Source organism: Pelophylax lessonae (assembly GCF_965119305.1).
Source record: "Pelophylax lessonae genome assembly, chromosome: 6".
NCBI classification, from domain to species: domain Eukaryota; kingdom Metazoa; phylum Chordata; class Amphibia; order Anura; family Ranidae; genus Pelophylax; species Pelophylax lessonae.
The window spans coordinates 140,053,600-140,079,195 of NC_138773.1; the positions used below are offsets into that span (position 1 = coordinate 140,053,600).

Below are 25,596 nucleotides of genomic sequence, written 5' to 3' on the forward strand. Positions count from 1 at the left end.
CTATCTGGTCAACCAGATCCGATTCCTGTGAGGTATCGGGACTAATCTTAGGAAAAGGTAAAGGAAAAGATCTATTCAGGGAACGGTAACTACCGCTTCCTGTAGTACTTAAATGTTGGAAGGGAAGAATCGCACCGGTAGTAGTGGTTGATGCTCGATCTAATGTCTTGAATACCGGTGAAAACGTCCCCCCACCCTGAAACCGGGTGGGGGCGCACCTTCAGGCTGTGTACTCCTTTGCTTTGGGTTTGGCTGGGTTGGTCCTTTGCTTGTCCGACCAGCCCTTCTTGAACCCTCCTGGAGGAGTCTTGCCTTTCCCGCTAGTACCAGCCGGGCGCCCTTTATGGGCGGTAAAGAAAGGTCCTCGCTTGTTGCGAGGTCCCTTAGCTTTAGCAGCCTGTGGCAAAAAAGTGCTCTTGCCCCCAGTGGCATCCTTAATGATTTCATCTAGGTTGGCCCCAAATAGACGATTCCCCTGAAAAGGGAGATTAGTCAAGGTCTTTTTGGAACCTAGGCCAGCTGACCAGCATTTTAACCACAGCACACGTCTGAGGATCACCGCTGACTTAGATGCATGCCCTAATAAGGGAGTAGTGTCCAAGGCTGCGTCACAGATAAACTGTAGCCCTTGTATAATCTGTTCCATCAAATCAGATGTCTCCTGGGGAATATCTTTTCCCCTAAGATCTTGGCGTACCATTTTCGCCCATTCCGTAAGTGTCTGGGAAACTAGACCAATAACAATTACTGGTCTAAATGCTGACCCTATCAGAGAGAAGATGGTGCGGGACTCTGCTTCCATCTTTCGATCCACCGGATCCTTAAAGGACGAAGTGTCCTCCACTGGAATAACCGTGGCTTTATTCAGCCTGGAAATAGGTGGATCCACCACTGGTGGTACCGTCCATTTCTTAATGATGGATTCCTCAAACGGATAGCGTCTAGCAATATGCTTGGAAATAGTAAAGGTACGTTTAGAATGCTCCCATTCTCCTTTAATCTGATTACCGAAACATTTAGGTACAGGAAAAACCTTCACCGTTTTGATGGGCTTATTAGTACCAAAGGGAATCTCTGTTTCAGTTGCCTCTGCCGGTAAAGCCTCAAGTTTTAAGGTTTCCTGCACTGCCACAACTAGTGCGTCCACCAATGCTTCTTCCTGAATTATAGCAGGAGAAGAAGCGTCCTCCTCACTGTCTGAGGGGGCTTTACCTGGGATAACAGCCCTTGCAGAGGAACCTGCAACTGCAGTGACCATCTCTGAATCAGAGTCAGAGGTGTCAGATAGTATAGGGGTAGGCGGGGGTCGCTTCCTTGACCCCCGTCCCTGACAGGCCGCCTCCACCCGAGCCACCATAGACTCCAAAATTGCTGTAAATGACTCTATACTCTGTGCACCGGCGGGTCCCGTGGCCCCCTCGAGGGAAACAGGTGGGGGAATATGTGTGGCAGGGTCCATGATTTTTTTTTTTTTTTTTTCAGACCCCCAGCGCCACAAAAGCCCCTTAGTGTTACCTGCTAGGGATCCCTATCGATCGAGAGAGAGAGAGAGATAGACCCCCAGGCTCACCACTTGATGCTCAGAGTTTAACTGCAACAGGTTACAGCGCTGTCTTGACAAACAGGAAGTCTTTTGGCTGGCTGCCCAGGAAGAAAGGAGGCGGCTCCGCCCCTCTGCACGCCTTCCGGCGCCTCCCCCAAGCTCCACGAGGTGTTTGGATCACCTCAAACATGGCCGCCCCCATGCTGGAGACACGAGGCTACGCCAAAATGGCGGCTCGTGCGATCCAGCAAAAAAAATGGCGGCGGCCTGTACTGAATAGCGGTGTGCTGCAGGGCACACAACACTCTCTCTGCATGGGGATATGGCGTGGTTGGCGGTACCGGCCCTGGCGGACCGCATGACCATTCGGGAGGCCTGCTAATAGCTGGAGATCTGATTAGGAAGGCAGTCTACATGTCCGTGGCTTCTGACTGGTAGGTAGCTTATTCTTAACACCGTAAGATTCCCAGAATGCCACAGATTACATCTTTTTAACATGTATACAATTAGATTGTTAGCTCCCAAACCAAGCCTCCTGGCTTTTTGCACATAAAATCACACTCAAAGTAGGAGGATCTGTGTCATGTTATAGGATAGAGAGGGACTCTATCTTACCATACAGAGAGGGGCCCGCGTTCACCACAAGACCCGTCAGGGGAAAAGGGGGAACATACTACTCACCATACCGGAACCAGGCGGGCACCAACTCCTGACAGTACCCCTCTCCACCGGGGCGGGAGGGCTGTCGACCGATACGGACGCCGTGACTCATTGTCTTTGGCGTTTCAGCGAGATGTTTAACTCGCGTGGACAGTCCTTTAATGGGACTTTGTCGCGGCCGACCCAGCGCGGAGCTATGGCCTGCACGCGCTCGTAGGCTGAACTGGGGTGACCACCGGATCTCAACATCCAGCCCGTCGCCCAGTTCAGCTTTCTTGCTTGAAGATCTCACAGGAACACTGGAGAAAAAAAGCTGTCTAAAAAATCCTTTAAGAAAAAATTCTTGCCAGGACCTAAGATCCCAGCAAGGTATCTAGGTCCTTACTCCTAACTAGACAGAAAATAACTGATTTGCTGAGGCAGAGAGAGAGAGGATATACCCTCTGGGACTGCCCCTAGGGTGTGGCCAGAGCTTTTTAATTTCCTGTCTAGTCCTGCTCCTGTGGAGGCAACATAACCCGAAGGTGGTGTATCACCGAGGACTACGTCTGTCAATGAGCGCTAGAGAAAGGTCTTTATATAACCTATAGAGGCTTGGGGACCCCTTTTGATTTTTACTGGGTTAGCTAAGCGAGCACATGTATGTGATGCAGCAAATGAAAACTTTTTTTTATACAATATATATTTTTCATTTATTATTTTTATTTTTGACCATTTTATTTTTCCTTTCTCATTTTTTATATATTTTATTTTATACATATTTCTCTTTTTGGGATTACTTCACAAGGTTCTCTTTTTTCCTTTGCTGCATTTCTTTTCCCCTTCCTTCTCCCACAAGGTCTGCTCCTGTACGGTTTTGCCCCTGCCCCTTGTGGTTCGTGGGTGAGGACCGCCGTCCTGGTATGTCCCCGGGTCACTGGGATCGTACAACCTATACAGTATACAGCTGTTAAATTTAGGATATAAATCTGAGTGGACCACATATCTATGTAAGTTTCTCACCCATCTGTGTATATACTCCAGATGTATCTTATGTATGATGCATATGTATATTACTTACTTGTTTTTTTGTTTTTTGTACTATGCATGTAGATGTGCGCTAAAGGAGCCGTGGACCAATATACCCCCTGAGGAAGACTTTATCAAGTTGAAACGCGTAGGGTTTGGGGTCCTATGGAATAAATTTATACTTGCCTTTACATATATGTTTATGTGGTATCTGCCTTTTCCCCTTTTTTTGACTGTGTACTGGAGGTTTTTTACAAATACATGTTGTTTTTATAAAAATTGCATTTGGAAAGTTATATACAAAATTGTTTATGTAATTGTGAAATAAAGTATTACTTTTTATATATATCTTTTGCTTCATACATTCCATACGGATTTTCACTTTTTAGGCATCTTAACCATCCCTCTCCCCCGTCTTCTTAGGGAAATCCCTTAGAGGGATTCCTTCCCTGTTTTTCTATGAACATATGTGGGGGGGGGGGGGGTTATCACCCCTACAATATTAGAGAACATAACCAGATATATTGGTTTTTTAATAGGTGTCATTTTGTTTTTTCAACTTTCACTTGTTTATATATATATCTCAAGAGATTATATTGGCACATTGTCTTGTGTTAGGGCTCTTTCACACGGGTGTTCAGTATGTCCGTTTTTCATCCCATCCGTTTGTGGATGAAAAACTGACATAATGTATCTCTATGTAAATACGGATGTCATCGGATGATCATCCTCTGACATCCGTTTTTTGTCAGTTCAGTTCAGTTCAGTTTTTTTGAACGGAGGAGAACCCTATTTTTTCTTCCTTTCAAAAAACGGAACGGAAGCAAAAACGGATGTCAGTGGTGTCATCCGCAGACATCCGTATTTACATAGACATGCATTATGTCAGTTTTTCATCCGCAAACGGATGGGATGAAAAACGGACATACGGACCGGATGACACAAGTGTCATCCGTGTCCGTTACAAAAAAAAAAAGGACCTGATAGGGCAAAAAAAAAAGGAACGCCCGTGTGAAAGAGCCCTTACTTGTTTTTGAATGTTTTGGGTTATGTAGCCACTTTGTTTTTGTTCACACAGGTGGACTGAAAATACAATTTCCTCTCTTTATTTTAAAGTCTCTTTACTTACCTGATCTGTGCAGTTGGTTTTGCACAGAGCAGCCCTGATCCTCCTCTTTTTGGGTCTCTCTTCAGTTCTCCTGGCCCCTCCCTCCTGTTGAGTGCCCCCACAGCAAGCAGCTTGCTATGGGGGCAACTGAGCCGAGCTGCAGCTCCGTGTGCCCATTCAGACACAGAACTGCTTTTTGGCCCCACCCCCGCTCTCTCCTGATTGGCTGACTTTGACAGCCACTGAAGCCAATGGTGCCATGGCTGTGTCTCAGTCCATCAGGAGGGAGAGTCCAGGATGGCTGAGGGACTCGTGGATATCACTGGATAAAGACAGGGCTCAGGAAAGTATTAGGGGGTGAAAGTGTGCTATATTTTCAATTTCCCAAGGTTCAGGGAATTTCAGGTGCTGCTTTTTTTCATCTCAGGTCTAGAGCATCTATTCTTTATATAACTAAGTATTAGGGGGTGCTGGGAAGGCTGCTACACCCAGAAGGTTTTTTATCTTAATTCATAGAATGCATTAAGATAAAAAAAACCTTCTGATTTTACAACTCCTTTAAAGTAGAACTTAAGTCAGAAAATGAAGTCCTGTTAGATTACTTTAGGCTGGCTCCTTATGCAGGTATAGTGTAGTAAAGCATTTTTAAAAAAGTGCCTATAATGTTTAAAATCCAGCAGTGCACTGTCCCACCCTGCACTGCACATGCTCAGATTCTCTCTCTATTTTGGCACACTAAAGGAAATTGGAGCCACTAGAGGCTGATTTGCTGACAGTCTAAATTTTTCCCACCATCTACCACTGCTGCTCAGGGATACTGAACATCAGCAAAATGGCAGGCTCCTGCAAGAAGAAATAGGGGCAATGTGGAATGTATGCTCCTTGTTAAAGAACATTAATTTTTAACAGGTTGTTAGAGCTTAAAGCTGAACTTTACCCATAATTCATGCTTGTATGGAAAAAAACAGTCGCTTTTCCCTTAAATGTCAAGTGCCTACCACTTCTTCTACACTCTAAGGACACTTAACTCTTGAAGATTTAATCTGTGTTCTCCAACTGCTGAGGAATTAGCAGTACTTAATAGATGAGCAGGGGAGGTGTAGTGGGGCCAGTAAATTCCCCACCAGATCCACCTTCTGAGGAACCCCTACATCTCACAGCACAGTAGTAAGGAATCTTGGCTCTGATTCGTTTGGGCAGGGGTCTAATTTACTAGAAACCACTCAAGGAATGGAAAGTGGAGGAAAACTCCTCTTTCAGAGTAGAGGAGGTTTGCTACAAGTACTGGCAGATTCCTCCTCCTCCTCTCTCAGGATCTACTACCTAGAAGGTAACCAGTCAAGAGAGTAATTCATTCAGAATCCCTAAACTGCCTGTAAGAATCCCTAGATAGGGATGCCCAACAGTGCCCTGCAGCATTATTGCCCCAGGTGACAGATTACACAGGTAAAAGCAAGTAGGTACAGCAACCTCCAGCATACCTGTGCCCTGCTGGTGCCAAGGGCGCCTGTATCTGCCTGAGCTGGAGTCTGCATTGAAGAATGCAGTATGCAGTATTAGCTCCCCCCACCTGTAGTGTCCTGACAGCTATTGCTTGAAGGACTTGCCATTAGGGCACCAGCCAGCCTGTCTCCTACCCTTGTGGTGAAAATGAAACTAGAAACCAGAGCCTCCAGTGCCTAGAAATGACTATCACTATCGAGAATAATGCCCGTGCATCATCCGGTCAAACAGGAATACAAACAGGCCACAAGCCAAATGCAGCTACCACGTGGACCCCAACCAAGAAGTGCCCTATAGCATAGACAGTGCACACAACTAGACACATCGACTGAGAACCTACGCTGTCTGTGCTGGTCCCTGTCAAGGAGGTATGCCATCTCCAGACATGGCCTTTCCCAGGCATAGAAGGCGAACGGGAATCCAGAAACCTCCTTCCCCTACTAAGGAGGGGGCCTGGAGGGTAATTCAACAGAAAAATCTAACAGCTGCTTTTAGGGGATCTAGGTAGGTAAAAGTGTGGATGGAAGAAAATTATAGTCAGAGAAATAAAGGCCTCCCTCACCCAGGTTGCAGGTGATGCATCTCCTCCAGCCAAAGGAAACACAAAAAACTGACCAATTCAGCCCAATGAATTCCTTCTCCTGCCCAGGCCAAAAAAGTTTTCAACGTGCTCACACTTTAAATGACAACTGTGCGGTCATTAATCTGTACCCATATGCATTTTTTTATAATTTTTTCACACAAATAGTGCTTTCTTCTGATGGTATTTAATCACCACTGTTTTTTTTTCTAAATAATTAAAAAAAGACCGAATTTTTTTTTTTTCAAAGTTATACATTTTTGCAAACAGGTAATTTTTCCCCTTCACTGATGTGCACTAATGAGGCTGCACTGATGGGCACTGATGAGGAATCACTAATGAGGCTGCACAGATATGCGGCACTGATGGCCACTGGTAGGCAGTACTGATGGGTGACAGTGATGAGGTGGTGAGCACTGTTGGGACTGCACTGATAACCAGTGCCCTGATTATCAGTGTAGATATCCCTTTCACACAAGCCGGTTATCGGCTCTCCTCTCCTCACGCTGTCAGCGTAAGGAATTGAATTCCCAATAACCAGCTTGTGTTTACATTGTGATCAGCTGTGATTGGATACAGCTGATCACTTGGTAATGGGCTATGATTATCCCTTTTATCCCAATCTGTGATCAGCTTCCGAAGGAGGGCATGCGGCGGGCAAAATGACGGAAGGATGTCATATGATGCCCTCCCAGAACTGCACTGTAGCCATCATTCTGCTATAGCATTGTCGGGAAGTGGTAAAGTACTTTTGGTTATGTGTTTCCTGTTCGAGGAGATGCCTATATCCCATGGGCTGTCCTAGAAGACAATTTGGGAGAAATAGTTCCCCAGAGGAGAACAGGTTCATCACCTAAGGATACTAGCAAAAAACTAGAGTCTCAAAGAGTGGGCAGGATTAAATGAGTGTGCACTTGGGGCAGACCTAGCAATTGGCTTGCCAGTGTCCATTCCCCTGAAGGTCCTGTGCTGTACAATTAATGAAAATTGGTTCCAACGATAACATCCCAGCCATCTGAAGCAGAAATGTAAAACTGTAGCATCTACAGTATACATAATGTGTTTTGATTGATTCTTACTATTGTTTTTTTTTTCTGTTCAATGGTTTCCAATCTGAGACCCAAACAGCAAAACCGGACTTGAATTCTGATTTAATCTGTGTACAGACATTCAAATTAAAATCATGTTGCAGTAATTTCCCTGATTGTAAACGATTTCCAACACATTCTCAGCTAGAGAGAAGGGTGGAGAAGGAACATCTCCCATGCCTCGATGACGTAGGACTTTTCTTACTTCCTAATTAAAACAGCCACATCTGACAGATCAGTGTGTTGTGAATCATCACTATAAATATTTGATTTGTTTAGTACCTGGTCAAGATGTAAGAGGTGTAATTTTGTGGAAGTGGCTGTATTCGGGCACAGGGAAGATATTTTGGAGCACAATGGTAAAAACGCAGTAGATCTTGGAACTTTGTTAATGCTGTGTTTAGCTAACCCCTTTAGCCCTCTTGTGATCTGTAGGGTCACAGAGTGTTTTTAGACTGATCTTGCTAAAGATCGGATGCCTTTGAACCCATTTTAGTAGAAATTTGTGCTAAGGGAGTAAAGAACACAATTTGCATATAGTAAAGAACACAATTTGCATATGTCCACCATTATGTTTGCTTGCACACAGCCTTTTTCAGCCTGCCTTATGTTTTTAAATCTTTCCAAATGTTAGAGTTGCACAACATTTTAAAAATGCAAAGAGGAAGGCTAAAAACTATTATTGTCCAATGGTTTACGTGTTCTATTGTTTCTCAAACCAAATGAATAGAGAACATAGAAAGTTCAAAATTAGATAACCAAGTCATCAAGTACACACATATGACATAAAAAAAATATATATATTTTAAAAAAATGCATACTTCAGGACAATAAACCAGCAAAAGGTCATCCTCTTAGGGTTTATGTATGATTATATGTTAAATAGAATTATTTATTCCATTCAATGGCACCAAACTGCCTGTCCCCAGCCAACACAAATGTACAATGAATCTACAAGAAAAAAAACAGATTGGAAAGATGCATAACATTCTTTTCATGACTTTAAGCTGAAAAGTAGCTAATCCAGTAGTTTTACGGCCAGGGTTAAAGAAGAATTCTAGGTATGGCAATTTTTTTATATAGTTACAGCTTGGTGTCCAAATTAGAGTATGTCGTCATACTTTCTACTTCATCCATCCATTTTGCATTCATTGAGAAATGCAGCCATCCTGTGTTTAGAATGGAGCAGGGCAGTGGCGCTGCATGGGACCCAGAAGATAGTGGTGTGTGCTACATGGATTTCCAGCTTCTAGAAGGAACCCACAGGTATGGTATATGCACTGTTACATTGGTCCAAGCTGGACCAATGTAACTATGTAAAAATATGCCCTCTAGATATCTTTCTTGAACAAAATATACAGCCTATAATGCCTTGTGTCCTATTTGCCAAGCTGAACAACTCTTTGTGTTATCCAAATTAAGACTGTTGTAGTGCAACAATGTTCAGAAGAGCCGCTGAAGAAACTTGATTGGAGGAGATCCAACGCTATTTAAAGGGCTTTTCAGGAAGGAGTCATATGAACCCGGTGTCATTTCAACACTATTATTCTGTGGCATTTCTCCTTTAAGAAAATCATCATCATCATCTTCTGGAATTGTACCCTGCTGTATGTACAGAAGATGGTTAGATATAAATATATACACTTTATAACCATTTTACTATTGGAATTTAAACAAAATACAATATGAGTGTTACTGAAAGACACTTTTACAATGCCTGAGACAGCAAAAGTAAGCCAACAAATATACAGGGTTTAGCATGAGTTCTGCTGTTTTGTTCCTGTAATCCAAAAGAAAAAGGTACAAAACCAGATGCTAGTTTGGTACTGGCTTAAAAGAATAGTGCAGGGTATGAAAAAACTAACATTCATACTCTCCTAGGTGGGTGCAGCGGCGATCCAATACTGCATCTGTCCCCTGCCGCCTCTACATCAAGAACTGAGCAATGCCTCTCTAATGTTCACTGGAACACAAGGCTGTGGAGGGGGTGGGATATCTCCAGTGCCTGGACTGATTGAAAACAGGTCACAGGAGTGCAGAACGAAGGGCACCCCTGTGATTCCCAGGAGAAGTAGGGCCAAAAGAGCTAATTTAATGTTTTCCAAACACATGATGCTGACTTGTAATCTTAAAAAAAAAAAAAAACCTTTCCTAGAATAGACTGGCCTGTGGCAGACAAGTATATAATGCACAGTAAAAAGAAAGAAAAAAAGGTTCTCAATGTATTTGTGAACACTAATAAATTAAACAGGAAAAAAGGCTTAGGGTGCAGATAATTCTAATTGATTATATAATGATCACATTTTTGTTTTTAGTCTAAAAAAAATTACTGGGGGGTGAACTGAAAATCTAGGTAAACACAGTTTGTTACATGGTTAAAAAGAATACATTTTCATGGAAAAACAATATTTACCAAGCATTTTCATCAATTTGAAATTTGTACAAAAAAAAAAGCCTATGTAAAAATGGCTAATAGAATAAAAAAATGGTTAACACGAGAGAGAGGATAGTGCTTTAAAAATCAATGGAAAAACAATATTTACCATGCATTTTCATCAATTTGAAATTTGTACAAAAAAAAAAAAGCCTATGTAAAAATGGCTAATAGAATGAAAAAATGGTTAACACAAGAGAGAGGATAGTGCTTTAAAAATCATATTCAAATAAAATAATTCAAAGTAACCTCAAAACCATTTTTTGTTAATGTAATAAAAACATGATAAATACAACAAAACAACCTGAACCAGTTTCTTTGGACTTTTAAATTCTTCAACACTGGACTCCTCCCAAGGCTGATAAATAGGATCTATAACCTTCTTACACCTGTTAAAAATTAAAAATTAGCAGTGAAAATTAAAAAAATAAAAACAGACAGATACAGACACAACATAATTTGAGTTATTGCCAACATAAATGGTTTGGCTCCTTCTCAAGAAAAGCCAATGTAGCTCACTCCCACATTCTTGTCCTACAGTAATAGCTGCCCCACTGCTTACATTATTTTTCTCTTTCTACAGAGAATAAATGCAGGCATCCACAAACATTAGACTTTACACCCTATGCAAGTATACACCATCTAATTTCTCTGCTCTCCCCCTCAGTGTTCCACTTCTTCCTTACTTTGCAGAATCACACCTGTATTCTGCCAGCAGAACTAGATTGTTCTTGCACACTTTACACTTTGCGCATTCAGTGCTCATGCATCGCAAGACTCTCTACTCTCCTCTCTAGTATGAAAGGAAAACAAAAAACAGAGAATCTTGTCTTGAAAAAGGTATTGGCTACTCACATGCACAACACATCATGTTCCAAAAAAGGCATGTGGTGCAACAGACTGAGTGCTCTATTCCAAACCGTATATGGCAATTTTTTTTTTTTTTTTTTTCAAAGATGCTATATTTCTTTGTATATCCAATGCATTTCAGGCTTCTAATATATCCCATTTGTCAGCTACAAACAAATTATACAAAAATATCAGAACTGTATATAACAAAGTAACAAAGTCGAAAAAATAGAAAATACATAGAAAACATTATGATACTGGATATTTTGTATAATGGTGCATTTAAGATATTAGCATGTTTAAAAATGTATATTGGGTTAGGAGCACTGGATATTGTAAATGTGGTAATTTTAACAAAATTAAGTTTCTGGAGTCAGGAAGTGCTCTTCTGTGTAACCAGTGGTGCTGAAGTAAGCAAATAAAGTGGACACCCTGTGCGTTGGACAGCATTGCAAGTATACTAGAAAAAGTATACGAGAAATAACCTGTTAATACGTCAATATGTAAAAAAAAAAAAAAAAAAAATCTTCATTTTGCAAAGACTTGTGGGAAAAAATTACAACTTCAAAAAACTCACCATGCCCCTTATTAAATACCTTGGAATGTCTACTTTCCAAAAAGGGGTCATTTGGGGGGTATTTGTACTTTTCTGACTTTTTAGTGTCTCAAGAAATGAGATAGGCCTTCAGTACATCAGGTGTGATCAAGTGTGATAAATTTTTAATTATTAGCGCCATAACTTGTGGACTCTATAACTTTCACAAAGACCAAATAATATACACTTATTTGGGTTATTTTTACCAAAGATAAGTAGCAGTATAAATTTTGGCCAAAATTTAAGAAGAAAAATGACTAATTTGCAAAATTTTATGACAGAAACAAAGAAAAATGTGTTTTTTCACAATATTTTCAGTCTTTTTTTATTTATAGCACAAAAAATAAAAAACCCAGTAGTGATTAAATACCATCAAAAGAAAGCTCTATTTGTGTGAAAAAAAGGACACAAATTTTTTATGGGTACAGTGTTGCATGACTGAGTAATTGTCATTCAAAGTGTGAGAGCGCTGAAAGCTGAAAATCAATCTGGGCAGGAAGGGGGTGAAAGTGCACTGTAGGCAAGTGGTTAACATTACAACAAATATATATGTGGGATGAGTAGCAGCAGTGGTGGTGGTGAGGGGGGGGGTGGGATCAGTGGCAGCAGTGGAGTGGTGGTGGTGAGGGGGGTGGAAAAGTGGCATTGGTGGTGGGGGTAAGGGGGTGGGATTAGTGGCAGAAGTGGTGGTGAGGGGGGGGGATCAGTGGCAGTGGTGGTGGTGAAGGGGTGGTATCTGTGGCAGTGGTGGTAATGAGGGGGGTGGGATCTGTGGCAGCTGTGGTGGTGAGGGAACTTGGATCAGTGGCAGCAGTGGTGGTGGTGGGGGGGGGGGTGGATCAGTGGTGATGGGGGTAAGGGGGGTGAGATCAGTGGCAGCGGTGGTGGTGGGATCTATGGCAGTGGAGGTGGTGAGGGGGTGGGATCAGTGGCAGTGAGGGGGGTGGGATCAGTGGGAGTGGTGGTAGTGAGGGGGTGGGATCTGTGTCAGCTGTGGTGGTGAGGGAAGTTTGATCAGTGGCAGCGGTGGTGGTGGTGAGGGGGGGGGGGGTGGATCAGTGGTGGTGGGGGTAAACAGGTGGGATCAGTGGTGGTTGGGGTAAGCAGGTGGGATCTGTGGAAGTGGTGGGGAGGGGGGGCGAGATCTGTGGCAGCGATGGTGGTGGTGAGGGGAGTGGATCAGTGGCAGTGGTGGTAGGGGTAATGGGGGTCAATCAGTGGCAGCGGTGGTGGTGAGGGGGGTGGGATCTGTGGCAGTGGGGGGGGTGGGATCTGTGGCAGCAGTGGTGGTGGTGAGGGGGGGGTGGGATCAGTGCCAGCAGTGGTGGTGGTGAGGGGGGTGGGATCAGTGCCAGCAGTGGTGGTGGTAAGGGGGGTGGGATCAGTGGTAGTGGTGGTGGTGGTGAGAGGGGTGGGATCAGTGCCAGCAGTGGTGGTGATGAGGTGGGTGGGATCAGTGGCAGTGGTGGAGATGGTGAGGGGGGTGGGATCAGTGGCAGTGGTGAGGGGGGTAGGATCAGTGGTGGTGGTGGTGAGGGGGGGGTGGGGATCAGTGGTGGTGTTGAGGGGAGTGGGATCTGTGGCAGCGGTGGTGGTGAGGGGGGGTGGGGATCAGTGGTGGACGACCAAATCTATTGGTCGTCAGCTGCTCAGCTGATGCCTCCCTTTCAGCCTGTCACTGTCCACCTCCCTACAATGACAGTCCCTGCTCAGCCTCCACTCAGTGGCCAGCAGGCAGGTGCTCCCTCCCCCAGTGGTGGAACAAATGAGGGAGGGAGGGGCAGCGCCTCCGACACTGACAGAGCCAGGAGAGGAATGGGCAGCTCACAGCTGAAGAGCGTAATGAGCGGGCCCTTCACAGAAAAGCGAGAGACGAACGGGCGGGGCGGCGGGCCCCCCGCACAGTAGCAGAACGCCCAGGGCCCAGTCGCCAGTGTGACTGCTGCGACTCTGGTAGTTCTGCCACTGACTAAAGCCCTCCAATGTGTCACCTGGGGGGGTCAGCTGACTTCCACTTAAGCAAAATAATTTTCCTCGCATTAAACAGAAGGTAGAACACAAACAATTGCATATGAACTCTAGGAGAGACCACCTCACAGAGCCCCAACAATATCACCTGAGGTTCGAAAACCATGGAGGGAACTCCCATATCCTGGATCTCAGTGAACACCACCCGCCAGTAGTCCTGTATGCTTGGACAGGACCACACCATATGAAGAAACGTGCCAACCTGACTGCAGCCCCTAAGGCACACATCAGAGCCCCCGGGGTAAATCTTAGCCACCCTCTGCAGAGTATAGTTCGCCCTATGAAGGAATTTGAGCTGAATGAACCTATCCCTCGCCGATATCATGCTAGGTACATAACATCCCGGACCCTCCTCCTCCCAATCCTCCGTGTCTAATGAGGGGATATCTTCCTTCCAGAGGGAAAAGAGCCTAGTGTCACGAGCCTCGGTCTTACTAGAGATCCTAAGGTACACTGAAGAGAGGATGCGGTCCGCATTTTTGGTTGTAAGGAAGCGCTCCGTGTTAGGTGCCAACATGATGTCCGTGGTAAATTGGGATTGGGCTGCGTGCTTCAGTTGCAAGTAACTGAACAACATAGAAGATGGAAGGCCAAACATGGATTTAAGTAGTGGGAAGGTGAGTAACCCACCAGCCGACATAATATGCTGAAGTTTGGCGATGCCGTACCTGTGCCACAGACCAGGGTCAGGTATGGAATGAAAGTGCGGTAATTGGGGGTTTCCGGCGAGACAGTGTTGGGGTCTGCCACCACCATCGACATTAGTTTCCAGACCCTAAGCGTAGTCCACATCAGCACCGTCAACACTTGGTGGGCCCCGGGACCTCGGAAAACCAAGTTGCTAAGCGCAGCATATGAACCCAGGATCGCCGCCTCTAATCCCACTGCCGGATTATCCCTCGGCTGCGCAAACCACCAGCGCACTGTGACCAACACCGCCGCCAATAGCATTACGAATCCCCCAAGAGACAACGGAAGTTGCAGGGTACTCGAGGTAGAGCCCGCCTAGATAAATCCCACCAGGACCCGATCTAATTTAGTGAAAAAAGCATTAGGGATTGGCATCGGGGTATTTCTAAAGACATATAGGAATTTAGGCAGGAAGATCATCTTGATCAGATTGATCCTGCCCACCGGTGTTAAGGGCAAAGACTTCCAGGTCTGGCAGCGGACAATTAGTTGTTGCAGGATAGGATACACATTATCTTCCAGATAACAAGTAAGCTCCCTCTGGACCTCAATCCCAAGATATCGGAACCTCGTGACCCACTGTAAGGGCACCAGGGCAGAGGCAGGAGGGGGGGGGCTGACGAAAGAGAAAATAAAAGAGATTTCCCCCAGTTTATACGAACACCGGAAAAGGAGCCATATTGATCAAGAATCGTCAATGCCAACCCCAAGGAGTCCGCCTCGTCAGGTAGGTACAAAAGCGCATCATCCGCATAGAGGGAGACTTGTTCCAAAACGGGGCCCACCTGCAACCCCCCTAAGGTGGGGGAGGACCTGAGCAAAATGGCCAAGGGCACTATGGCAAGGGCAAAGAGGCCAGGGGACCGTGGGCAACCATGCCTAGTCCCACGGCGCAGGGGAGAAGCTGGGCGAAAGAGTGCCATTGGTACGGACTCTAGTCCTAGGAGCCTCATACAGAAGCTGCAGCCACAATATAAATTTGGGACCAAACCCGAAGCTGGCGAGGACTCCCCAAAGGAACCCCCACTCCACCGAGTCGAAGGCCTTCTCTGCGTCCAGAGAGGCCACGACTCCAGCAGAGCCGGTCGCCCCCACGTGGGAGATGTTAGTATACAGCCGGCATAAACCCCATTTGATCCCCATGGATAAGGGACAAGATGACCGAGTTGAGCCGCATTGCTAAGATCTTTGCAAATACCTTGGCATCCATGTTGATGAGGGAAATCCGCCTGTACGAGGCGCAGAGCTCTGGGTCTTGCCCCGGTTTCGGCACCACCACTTTCACTGCCTCTGACATCGAGGCCAGGAGTAATCGACTCAAGGAGAGCAATGAGAATGTGTTGTAGGTATGTCAATCAAACACCTGGCCAGTCTCTAAATGAAAGAGTATACATGTAGGTAAGTGAGCAGCTACTTCCTGTATGATAGCAGCCAAAATGATAATGGTCATATATATATTAAATGTATCAGAGACATGAATATGGTTCAGGGAATGAAAAGAAATAACCAAAGGGTGAAGAAAGTGCCCAGGTGGATAATATTGAAATGGAAGGAGTATCAGACCACTGCAAATCTACAAAGACCTGGCCGTCCTTCTAAACTTTCAGCTCATACAAGGAGAAGACTGATCAGAGATGCAGTCAAGAGGCCCATGATCACTCTGGATGAACTGCAGAGATCTACAGCTGAGGTGGGAGACTCTGTCCATAGGACAACAATCAGTCGCATACTGCACAAATCTGGCCTTTATGGAAGAGTGGCAAGAAGAAAGCCATTTCTTAAAGATATCCATTAAAAGTGTCGTTTAAAGTTTGCCACAAGCCACCTGGGAGACACACCAAACATGTGGAAGAAGGTGCTCTGGTCACATGAAACCAAAATCGAACTTTTTGACAACAATGCAAAACGTTATGTTTGGCGTAAAAGCAACACAGCTCATCACCCTGAACACACCATCCCCACTGTCAAACATGGTGGTGGCAGCATCATGGTTTGGGCCTGCTTTTCTTCAGCAGGGACAGGGAAGATGGTTAAAATTGATGGGAAGATGGATGGAGCCAAATACAGGACCATTCTGGAAGAAAACATGATGGAGTCTGCAAAAGACCTGAGACTGGGACGGAGATTTGTCTTCCAACAAGACAATGATCCAAAACATAAAGCAAAATCTACAATGGAATGGTTCACAAATAAACATATCCAGGTGTTAGAATGGCCAAGTCAAAGTCCAGACCTGAATCCAATCGAGAACCTGTGGAAAGAACTGAAAACTGCTGTTCACAAACGTTCTCCATCCAACCTCACTGAGCTCGAGCTGTTTTGCAAGGAGAAATGGGCAAAAATGTCAGTCTCTCGATGTGCAAAACTGATAGACACATACCCCAAGGGACTTACAGCTGTAATAGCAGAAAAAGGTGGCGCTACAAAGTATTAACTTAATGGGGCTGAATAATTTTGCATGCCCAATTTTTCATTTTTTTGTTAAAAAAGTTTGAAATATCCAATAAATGTCATTCCACTTCATTATTGTGTCCCACTTGTTGATTCTTCACAAAAAATTACAGTTTTATATCTTTATGTTTGAAGCCTGAAATGTGGCAAAAGGTCGCAAAGTTCAAGGGGACCAAATACATTCGCAAGGCACTGTAGAACTAATGATCCCGTAGGCAAGACAAGACACATTTGTCTTTGTACTCCTCACCTGGTTGCTGCTACACATGCTTGACACCATTTAAATCAAATACGTTTATCTTGGTCTCATCAGACCATAGGACATGGTTCCAGTAATCCATTTCCTTAGTCTGCTTGTCTTTGGAAAACTGTTTGCATGCTTTCTTGTGCATCACCCTTAGATGAGGCTTCCTTTAGGGCAGTGTTGCAGACCCCCCCGGAGTGAAATTTACTGGCAGAACGACAAAATTTACAAACGGCACCAATTTTTTACTGGCACTGCAAAAATGTACATAAAATTGCCGTTTTCAGTGCTAAATCCTGCAAATATCAATACTTATACTATAAACATGTAGATAGTGCTATTAGCAATGTGATTAAGTTAAACAAAAGTCAAAAACCATATTTCTCAATTTACATGAAGGTCAGATTAATATAACCCAGCCAGTACAGAGTTCCTCCATATATCAGAGTGTGCAGGATTCCCCCTTACAGTGTAATTCTGAGATAAAGAGGAATGCTGTAGATCTTGATTTAAGGGGGAACTCTGATGTAAGCAGGTGCTCTGGTGACCAGAAACCACTTTATATCAGAGTCCACTGCATTCCCCTTTACATCAGAGTTCCCACTTACATCAGGGTCTGCAGCTTTGCTCTTTACATCAGAGCTCCCTTTCACATCAGGGTTCGCAGAGTTCCTCCTTGCAATGTAAGGGGAGAATCCTGCAAACTCTGACATAGAGAGGAATATCAGGAACTCTGATGCGGGGGGAGGGGGGACTCTGGTGACCAGAGACCACCTTCCGCAGATTAATCACACTAAGATAAGGGGGGGGGGGATTCCCTGCCATAAGGGGGAAACCTTTATATCAGTTCCCCCTTACATTATTGTATTCACCCAGCCCTTACATCAGTGACCGCCCTCTTAGACTGGCCTGGCGGCGCTGTCACTTACCTGAGGGTGGTCAGAGGCTGTGGACATGATACGGGAGGTGGTCAGATGCTGCGAACATCATACAGGAGATGGTTAGAGGCTGCAGACATGATACCGGAGGTGGTCAGAGACTGCGGACATACTACAGGAGGTGGTCAGAGGATGCGTACACCCCATTCCGCCCCCAACAGTAGTGTCCTAATCTGCCCCCTTCACCCTCCACCTCTGCCACCCTTTACATCACCCTCCCACAGCAGAGTCCTCCTCTGCCCACCTTCATATACCCTCTACAGCACTGTCCTTCTCTGCTCCCTTCAGCCCCCACAGCAATGTCCTTCTCTGCCCCCTTCATCCCCCCACAGCAATGTCCTTCTCTGCCCCCTTTAGCCCCCACAGCACTGTCCTTCTCTGCCCCCTTTAGCCCCCCACAGCAATGCCCTTCTCTGCCCCCTTCAGCCCCCCACAGCACTGTCCTTCTCTACCCCCTTCAGCCCCCACAGCAATGTCCTTCTCTGCCACCTTTAGCCCCCCACAGCACTGTAATTCTCTGCCCCCTTCAGCCCCCACAGCACTGTCCTTCTCTGCCCCCTTTAGCCCCCCACAGCACTGTCCTTCTCTGCCCCCTACAGCACTGTCCTTCTCTGCCCCCTTTAGCCCTCCACAGCACTGTCCTTCACTTCCCCCTTCAGCCCCCATAGCACTGTCCTTCTCTGCCCCCTTCAGCCCCCACAGCACTGTCCTTCTCTGCCCCCTTCAGCCCCCAAAGCACGGTCCTTCTCTGCCCCTTCAGCCCCCACAGCACTGTCCTTTTCTTCCCCCACTTCAGCCCCCACAGCACTATCCTTTTCTGCCCCCAATGCACTGTCCTTTCTGCCCCCTTTAGCCCCCCACAGCACTGTCCTTCTCTGCCCCCTTCAGCCCCCACAGCACTGTCCTTCTCTGCCCCCTTTAGCCCTCCACAGCACTGTCCTTCTCTGCCCTTTTCAGCCCCCACAGCACTGTCCTTCTCTGCCCCCTTCAGCCCCCACAGCACTGTCCTTCTCTGCCCCCTTCAGCCCCCACAGCACTGTCCTTCTCTGCCCCCTTCAGCCCCCACAGCACTGTCCTTCTCAGCCCCCTTCAGCCCCCACAGCACTGTCCTTTTCTTCCCCCACTTCAGCCCCCACAGCACTATCTTTTTCTGCCCCCCTGCCTTTAGCCTCCCCACAGCACTGTCCTTCTCTGTCCCCACTGCACTGTCCTCTCTGCCCCCTTTAGCCCCCCACAGCACTGTCCTTCTCTGCCCCCACTTCAGCCCCCACAGCACTGTCCTTCTCTGCCCCCACTTCAGCCCCCACAGCACTGTCCTTCTCTGCCCACACTTCAGCCCCCACAGCACTGTCCTTCTCTGCCCCCTGCCTTTAGCCCCCACAGCACTGTCCTTCTCTGCCCCCTGCCTTTAGCCCCCCCACAGCACTGTTCTTCTCTGCCCCCTGCCTTTAGCCCCCCCACAGCACTGTCCTTCTCTGCCCTCTGCTTTTAGCCCCCCCACAGCACTGTCCTCTGCCCCCACAGCACTGTCATTTTCTGCCCCCACAGCACTGTCCTTTTCTGCCCCCACAGCACTGTCCTTTTCTGCCCCAACAGCACTGTCCTTTTCTGCCCCCATAGCACTGTACTTCTCTGCCCCAGTTCTCACATGAGTGTCCTCCTCTTCTCTAGCCGCAGCGCCAGCGAGACAGTGTCACCGTCTTTCTTTTAAAAATGGCGCCGACCATCACCAGTTCGTCACTGCGCATGCGCCCACCCAGCCAGAACTAGGCGAGCTTTCCCGAGCCCTACAGGCTTCGGAACGGCGCATGCACAGTTGCGCAGCAGCCGTTCTGCCATCTTTTTTACGGGCGCCGCTGCCTGTAACGGGCATTTACTTGCAGCCCGAAAATGGCCTAAAATTTACGGGGCTGCCCGTAAATTTATGGGCGGTTGGCAACACTGCTTCTGGGACAACATCAATGCAGACCAAATTGATGCAGTGTGCGGCGTATGGTCTGAGCACTGACAGGCTGACCCCCCACCCCTCCACAGCAATGCTGGCAGCACTCATACGTCTATTTCCCAAAGACAACCTCTGGATATGACGCTGAGCACGTGCACTCAACTCCTTTGGTCGACCGTGGCAAGACCTGTTCTGAGGGGAACCTGTCCTGTTAAACCGCTGTATGGTCTTGGCCATCGTGCTGAAGCTCAGTTTCAGGGTCTTGGCAAACTTCCTATACACGAGGCCAGTGATGGCAAACCTTGGCACCCCAGATGTTTTGAAACTACATTTCCCTCGTTGCTCAACTACACAGCAGAATGCATGAGCATCATGGGAAATGTAGTTCTAAAACATCTGGGGTGCCAAGGTTTGCCATCACTGGCCGAGGCCATCTATATGTAGAGCAACAATTCTTTTTTTTCAGATCCTCAGAGTTATTTGCCATGAAGTGCCATGTTGAACTTCCAGTGACCAGTATGAGAGAGTGAGAGCGATAACACCAAATTTAACACACCTGTTCCCCATTCACACCTGAGACCTTGTAACACGAATGAGTCACATGACACTGGGGAGGGACAATGGCTAATTTGACCCAATTTGGGCATTTTCACTTAGGGGTTTTCTCACTTTTGTTGCCAGCAGTTTTGACATTAATGGCTGTGTGTGGAGGTTTTTTGAGGGGACAGCAAATTTACACTGTTATACAAGCTGTACGCTCACTACTTTACATTGTAGAAAAGTGTCTGAAGACGTCATACGCTCTGACGAAACGCGCATCAGGTGGAACGCACGCTGCACGTTCTGGGAGCCTGGTGGAGCGCAAGCCGGTAGTTACCGCTCTCCACTCACAGGCACCATTTCCAGCAGACGCAATTCCAAGATTTTATACCTTTTTGTACTGTGCATTCAGCAAATACTTATTAAAGGATATTTTTAACGGTACTGCACTATCTGGAGCATTTTATTCTTTACCCTGCCTGGACCCTGAGGATCCAGATTATCCAGGAGAGGGACCCTGGATCGTAGGGGACTATAAAGCCCAGCAGTCACCTTCCCGGCCTAGGAGGCCATAAGGCTCTAAAGGTCTTTCCACCGTATGGTATTTAAGACCCACAACTTCTGGTGAGTGCATACCCCCCATTATTCCATAAGGCCAATACCACAAGTACCAGCAGTTGGACTACTGGAGGACCCAGCACAAAGCACCTGCACTTTCCCTAACTTGGCACTGAAGTTTTTATTCATGCACCAAAGTCACTTATGAACTTTTTATTTGGACTTTTTTGGCACTATTTTGCACTTTATGGCACACGTGTGGTTTTTATTGTGACATATTTATTAATTTTCACATTGCGATTTTTATATTGTGAATAGTACTGTGATTTATTATTATCCAGTCACATGTTACACGCACATACCTGTTTATATATTGAGTTTATTTATTTGATCATTCTAGCACTTTATTTTGCCCAATATTTTTACCCAGGTTATTGACAAGCCATCCCTGGCTAGTACTAGCAAGCGCTATAATAAATCCCAAATACTCTGGGGTTTTCTTTTTCATCTACTACTTATCCTATAGCAGCTGTTATCACGACCCCCTCCCCCACGTTTGTTCATACACTATTTATTATCCCCCCCCAATAGGACATCCATAGGCGCGAGGGATATACACCATTTGGAGTGGCAATGATTACAATGAAATATAAAAGCATCTTTATTTAAAAAACATAAGCAAAGCATAGATCTATTCATTTTTAAGGCTTCGCCTCCCTAGATTGAAGGAAATTTCTCACCATTGGCTGTACCATATTTTCCTACCTAGTTCAAATTTACAATGACACATTCTCCTTCTGTATGTTGCTACTCTTTCTAAACCTGATCAGTTTTACTCTGCTGTGCAAACACTGGAGTGTCTGCACACTTGAAGTACAGATATTATGCACAGACACAAGACGTCAGGGCATGCATGCATATTCAGAACATGGGCAGTCAGAGAGCAAATGTAATGCACACAAAGCATGCCATGCACAGTCAGCGCAATCACACACAAAGAAAGCAATTTCAGCAAGTCACACACACCAACCATTAGCCAGCAAGACAGGCTGCATTTCAAAATCTTTTGAGCCAGGTTTGCACATGCTCTGTGCATGTTCAATAATGTATCTTTACAAGTTGAAGTAATTGGCATATTGTGCTAGTTTTTTAAAGAAGAACTGCGGCTGGGGGGGGGGGGGGGCGTGGCGGCGGACCGAACAACACACTAAACTCTGAGCTCCTCGCTTCCTCTTTCCATCCTGCATGCTATCCTGCACCGATTGCCCTGGCACATACCTCGATTGACTCCTCTGGACCTCAGGTACACCCTGCCTCCCTGCTATGGTGAAGATTGGCCCTCAAAAACCCGCAACATCGGCCGGAATGATGGACCGCTTCCTCAGCCAAAATGGCGCCGGTGACCTGCGCTCCTCCTCAGCCTGCAAGGCCCCTCTGCCTGTCGCAGCTTCACAGAAAGATCTTTTCTCATCCACGCTCCACTGTCTCCCTGAGCTTCAACCTTCCTCCCCTGCATGTGAGGCTGATGCCTTCCCTCCGCTGGATACACAAGGTGAGCCTGTTGCTGAGCCTACCCTGGGTCAAATCATGTCAGCTATTCAAGATTGCAAGGCCTCCCTTACTGCTAGGATTGGAACTATCCATATTGACTTTTCCTTGCTTAAATACGATGTACAGAATTTAAGGGAGAGAGTGGGGGCTGCTGCAGAGTGCATTAGCACTGTGGAGGACACTAATCCCTTGTCAGTTACTGTGCGGGAAACTTCAGGTGAACTCATGGTGCTGCGCGTCAAAATTGATGATTTGGAAAACAGGTCCCGCCGCAATAACTTGCGTTTTGTGGGGTTTCCTGAGTGCTCTGAAGGGTCTGCGCCTGAAGATTTCTTATTATCCTGGTTGCAATCTGCTCTGGGCCCTAACGTTCTCCCTGCCTCCTTTGCTATTGAACGGGCGCATCGCACTCCTCCTCGCCCCCCCACCAACAGGGGCACCCCCATGTTCCATTATCGCCCGCATCCTCAACTTTCAGGACAAGGTGGCTATCTTGAGGGCGGCCCGCCTGAAGGGTGAACTACAATTCAATGGTCAAACCATCCAGATTTTTCGGCGGATGTCCAGAAGCAGAGGGCCTCATTTGCATCGGTCAAGGCTAGGCTCCGCGAACAAAAGATTCCTTACTCCATGCTGTTTCCGGCCAAGCTGAAAGTTATTCATGCTCATAAGCCCATATTCTTCAACACTCCTGGTGAAGCATCTACCTGGCTGTTTGACACCTTTGGCAGTTCTCAAAGATCTTGGCATCGCTAATTGTGCTCCCCTTCGTCTGTGTTTCTGGACTCCTGATGCACTTTACTTCCCAGTTCCTGAAGTGCCTTTGTGGACTCTCCTCCTGATCCATCCTTGCTGCGGGACCTGTCAGCCCTGTTTGTTCTTCTCGGGCTTTAAACACTGCTCTCCTGTTGAATTGTCGTTGTCTGCTATCCTGCTTGTTGCTGAGGACCCCTAGCTCATTCCTGGATCCCCGGGGTGACTTTACTTGCCGGCATGACAGTTCATTTTCTACTGACAGAGGAATGCAGAAGGTGTCTCTGTGTTATTTTATTTCCCCCTTCCCCTTTTTTTGAGGCAGGATCTTTTTTCTTGTCCTGCTCCCCCAGGTTTTTTTCCTTTGCCCCTATGCTGGGTTGATGTTCGCATCATAAGGGTTTTGACTGCTAACCGTTATTGGGATCCTAGGCTCTCTATGGTTGGGATGGAAGAGCGGGGTGGGGGGGTTGGGTTTATTCTTGTTTTTGATCTAACTTACGTGGGTTTTTTTTTACCACTTTTTGCTTGCTGGTGCTCCCTTTGTGTCGCCCCCGTTGTGTGGTTGCTTCTACCCCCCCCCCCCCCCTCGGTGGTGTCTGTGGCTTCACAGCTGGAGGGCACCTCAGTTCATAAGAAAATTGAAGTCAATATGTCTAATTCTTTGAAAATTGTTTCTTGGAACGTCAGGGGTTTGAAATCTCCTCACAAGCGGTCCCTGGTCTTCTCCTTCCTCAAACAGTATAAACCACATATTATTTGTCTCCAGGAAACTCATCTTACGGCTCCTAAACATTTAGCCCTTAAAAGAGCTTGGATTGCTCGTTCTTACCACGCCTTCCACACTTCTTATTCTAGGGGGGTCTCTGTCCTTGTTGCTAGGTCCCTCTCAGCAGAGGTGCTTCGCGTGAGGACGGACCCGGAAAGCAGGTATGTCCTGTTGTCCCTGCAGATTGGCCGTTCTGTTCTTAATTTAATCAACCTATATATCCCCCTCATTCTCAGCAGACCTGCTTCACAAAGTCACTTCTTTCATCCTGGATTCCCCCATGGGTCATGTTCTCTATGTGGGGGACTTTAATGCAGTTATTGACCCGGCCATGGACCGCTTGCGGGGGGAGGGCCGTATTTTCCAGTCCCTGCTGGACTGGATTCAGGTATATGGTTTGATAGATGTATGGAGCTGGAAACACCCAGACGTTAGGCAATATACGTGTCACTCTGATTCCTTTAAAATTATGTCTCGTATAGATATGGTTTTTCCTCCCTCTCATACCCTTCCACTCATCACTGGGGCATCCATCCTTCCTCGTGGGATTTCGGATCATGCCCCAGTGCTGGTGGAACTCTCCATTCTGCCGGCCTCCTGTCCTCCACTGCACACTGGCTGTCTGACCCTACGGTTCTGGGCGCCTGCACTAAGGGGGTCTCGGAATATTGGGAAACGAACCTGCTTACTGCGGACTCCTTGACTGTGTGGGAGGCGTTTAAGCCTTCTGCCCGGGATACCTTTATGTCTATTACGGGTATCCTCCGTAAAAATAATACAATTTGCACTGAAGAGCTAGAGACTGCTATGGTTGAGGCTGAGGGAGCCTATGCAGACCGGCCCTCTCTGTCCACACATGCTAAGTGGCTTCAGGCCCGTAGAAATTATGAGCTCCGCCTACTACACCTTACTCAAAAATGTATGCTGTATACTTCTCAAAAATAGTTTGAACATGGTAATAAGGCAGGACAGCTGTAGGCCTATTTGGCTCATCCCGAGTATTCTCCCACTTCTGTCCCGAGGATTCGTGTTTCCCCGACAGAGGTGGTGGATGCTCCATCGGCCATTCTAGAAGCATTTGTCTCCTTTTTTGCTGACCTTTATACCTCCACTGCCCACTATGATGATGCCTCCCTGTCTCTCTACCTTACTGACATTACCCTCGCCTCTCTGGCGGCTCAGGATGCTGAGGACCTTGAGGCCCCACTCCAGATAGAGAAGATAGAGGCTGCCATCGGACAGATGCCCAAACATAAGACCCCTGGACCTGACGGATTTCCCCCTGAATGGTATTATTCATTTAAACACCTCCTTAGCCCTCACCTCCTCCGCACCTTTGATGCTGCCATGGCAGCTGGGGTGCTTCCCCCGTCTATGCGTGAGGCCTTGATTATTCTACTTCTTAAACCCCGTAAAGATTCTCTACATTGTGATTCTTATAGACCCATATCATTGATTAACGTAGATGTGAAAATTCTTGCCAAAGTGCTGGCCAACCGATAGAATAGGATTATTCCTTCATTGGTACAGGATGACCAGGGAGGGTTTATCCCGGGTCGCTCTACCCGAATGAATATCCGTAGATTGTTCCATAACTCACTGTACCCACATCCTAATTCCTCGACCCGTGTCATTGTTTCCTTAGATACCTGTAAGGCCTTTGACAGTGTAGAATGGCCGTATTTATTTAAAATTTTACAGAAATATGGGTTTGGTCCCCGCATGATTGCCTGGATTAAACTTCTCTACACTGATGCTGTT

At 46.5% G+C, this 25,596-nt stretch overlaps 1 protein-coding gene across 3 annotated transcripts in view; it reads right to left on the reverse strand.

Moving 5' to 3' along the window:
- Nucleotides 1-8,870: 8,870 nt before the first annotated feature.
- The window catches only part of RRN3 (RRN3 homolog, RNA polymerase I transcription factor), a 1,162,251-nt gene continuing 1,145,525 nt past the window's right edge, over nucleotides 8,871-25,596 (reverse strand). For 2 of the 3 annotated variants that reach the window (XM_082260368.1, XM_082260367.1), the window contains 2 exons: nucleotides 10,229-10,313; nucleotides 8,871-9,092 (listed from right to left, as the gene is read on the reverse strand). In XM_082260368.1, the coding sequence (XP_082116494.1) occupies nucleotides 8,934-9,092; nucleotides 10,229-10,313 (244 nt within the window). In that variant the 3' untranslated portion in view covers nucleotides 8,871-8,933. The remainder of the gene's footprint in view (nucleotides 9,093-10,228; nucleotides 10,314-25,596) is intronic. The other variant, XM_082260369.1, reaches the window with a different exon arrangement.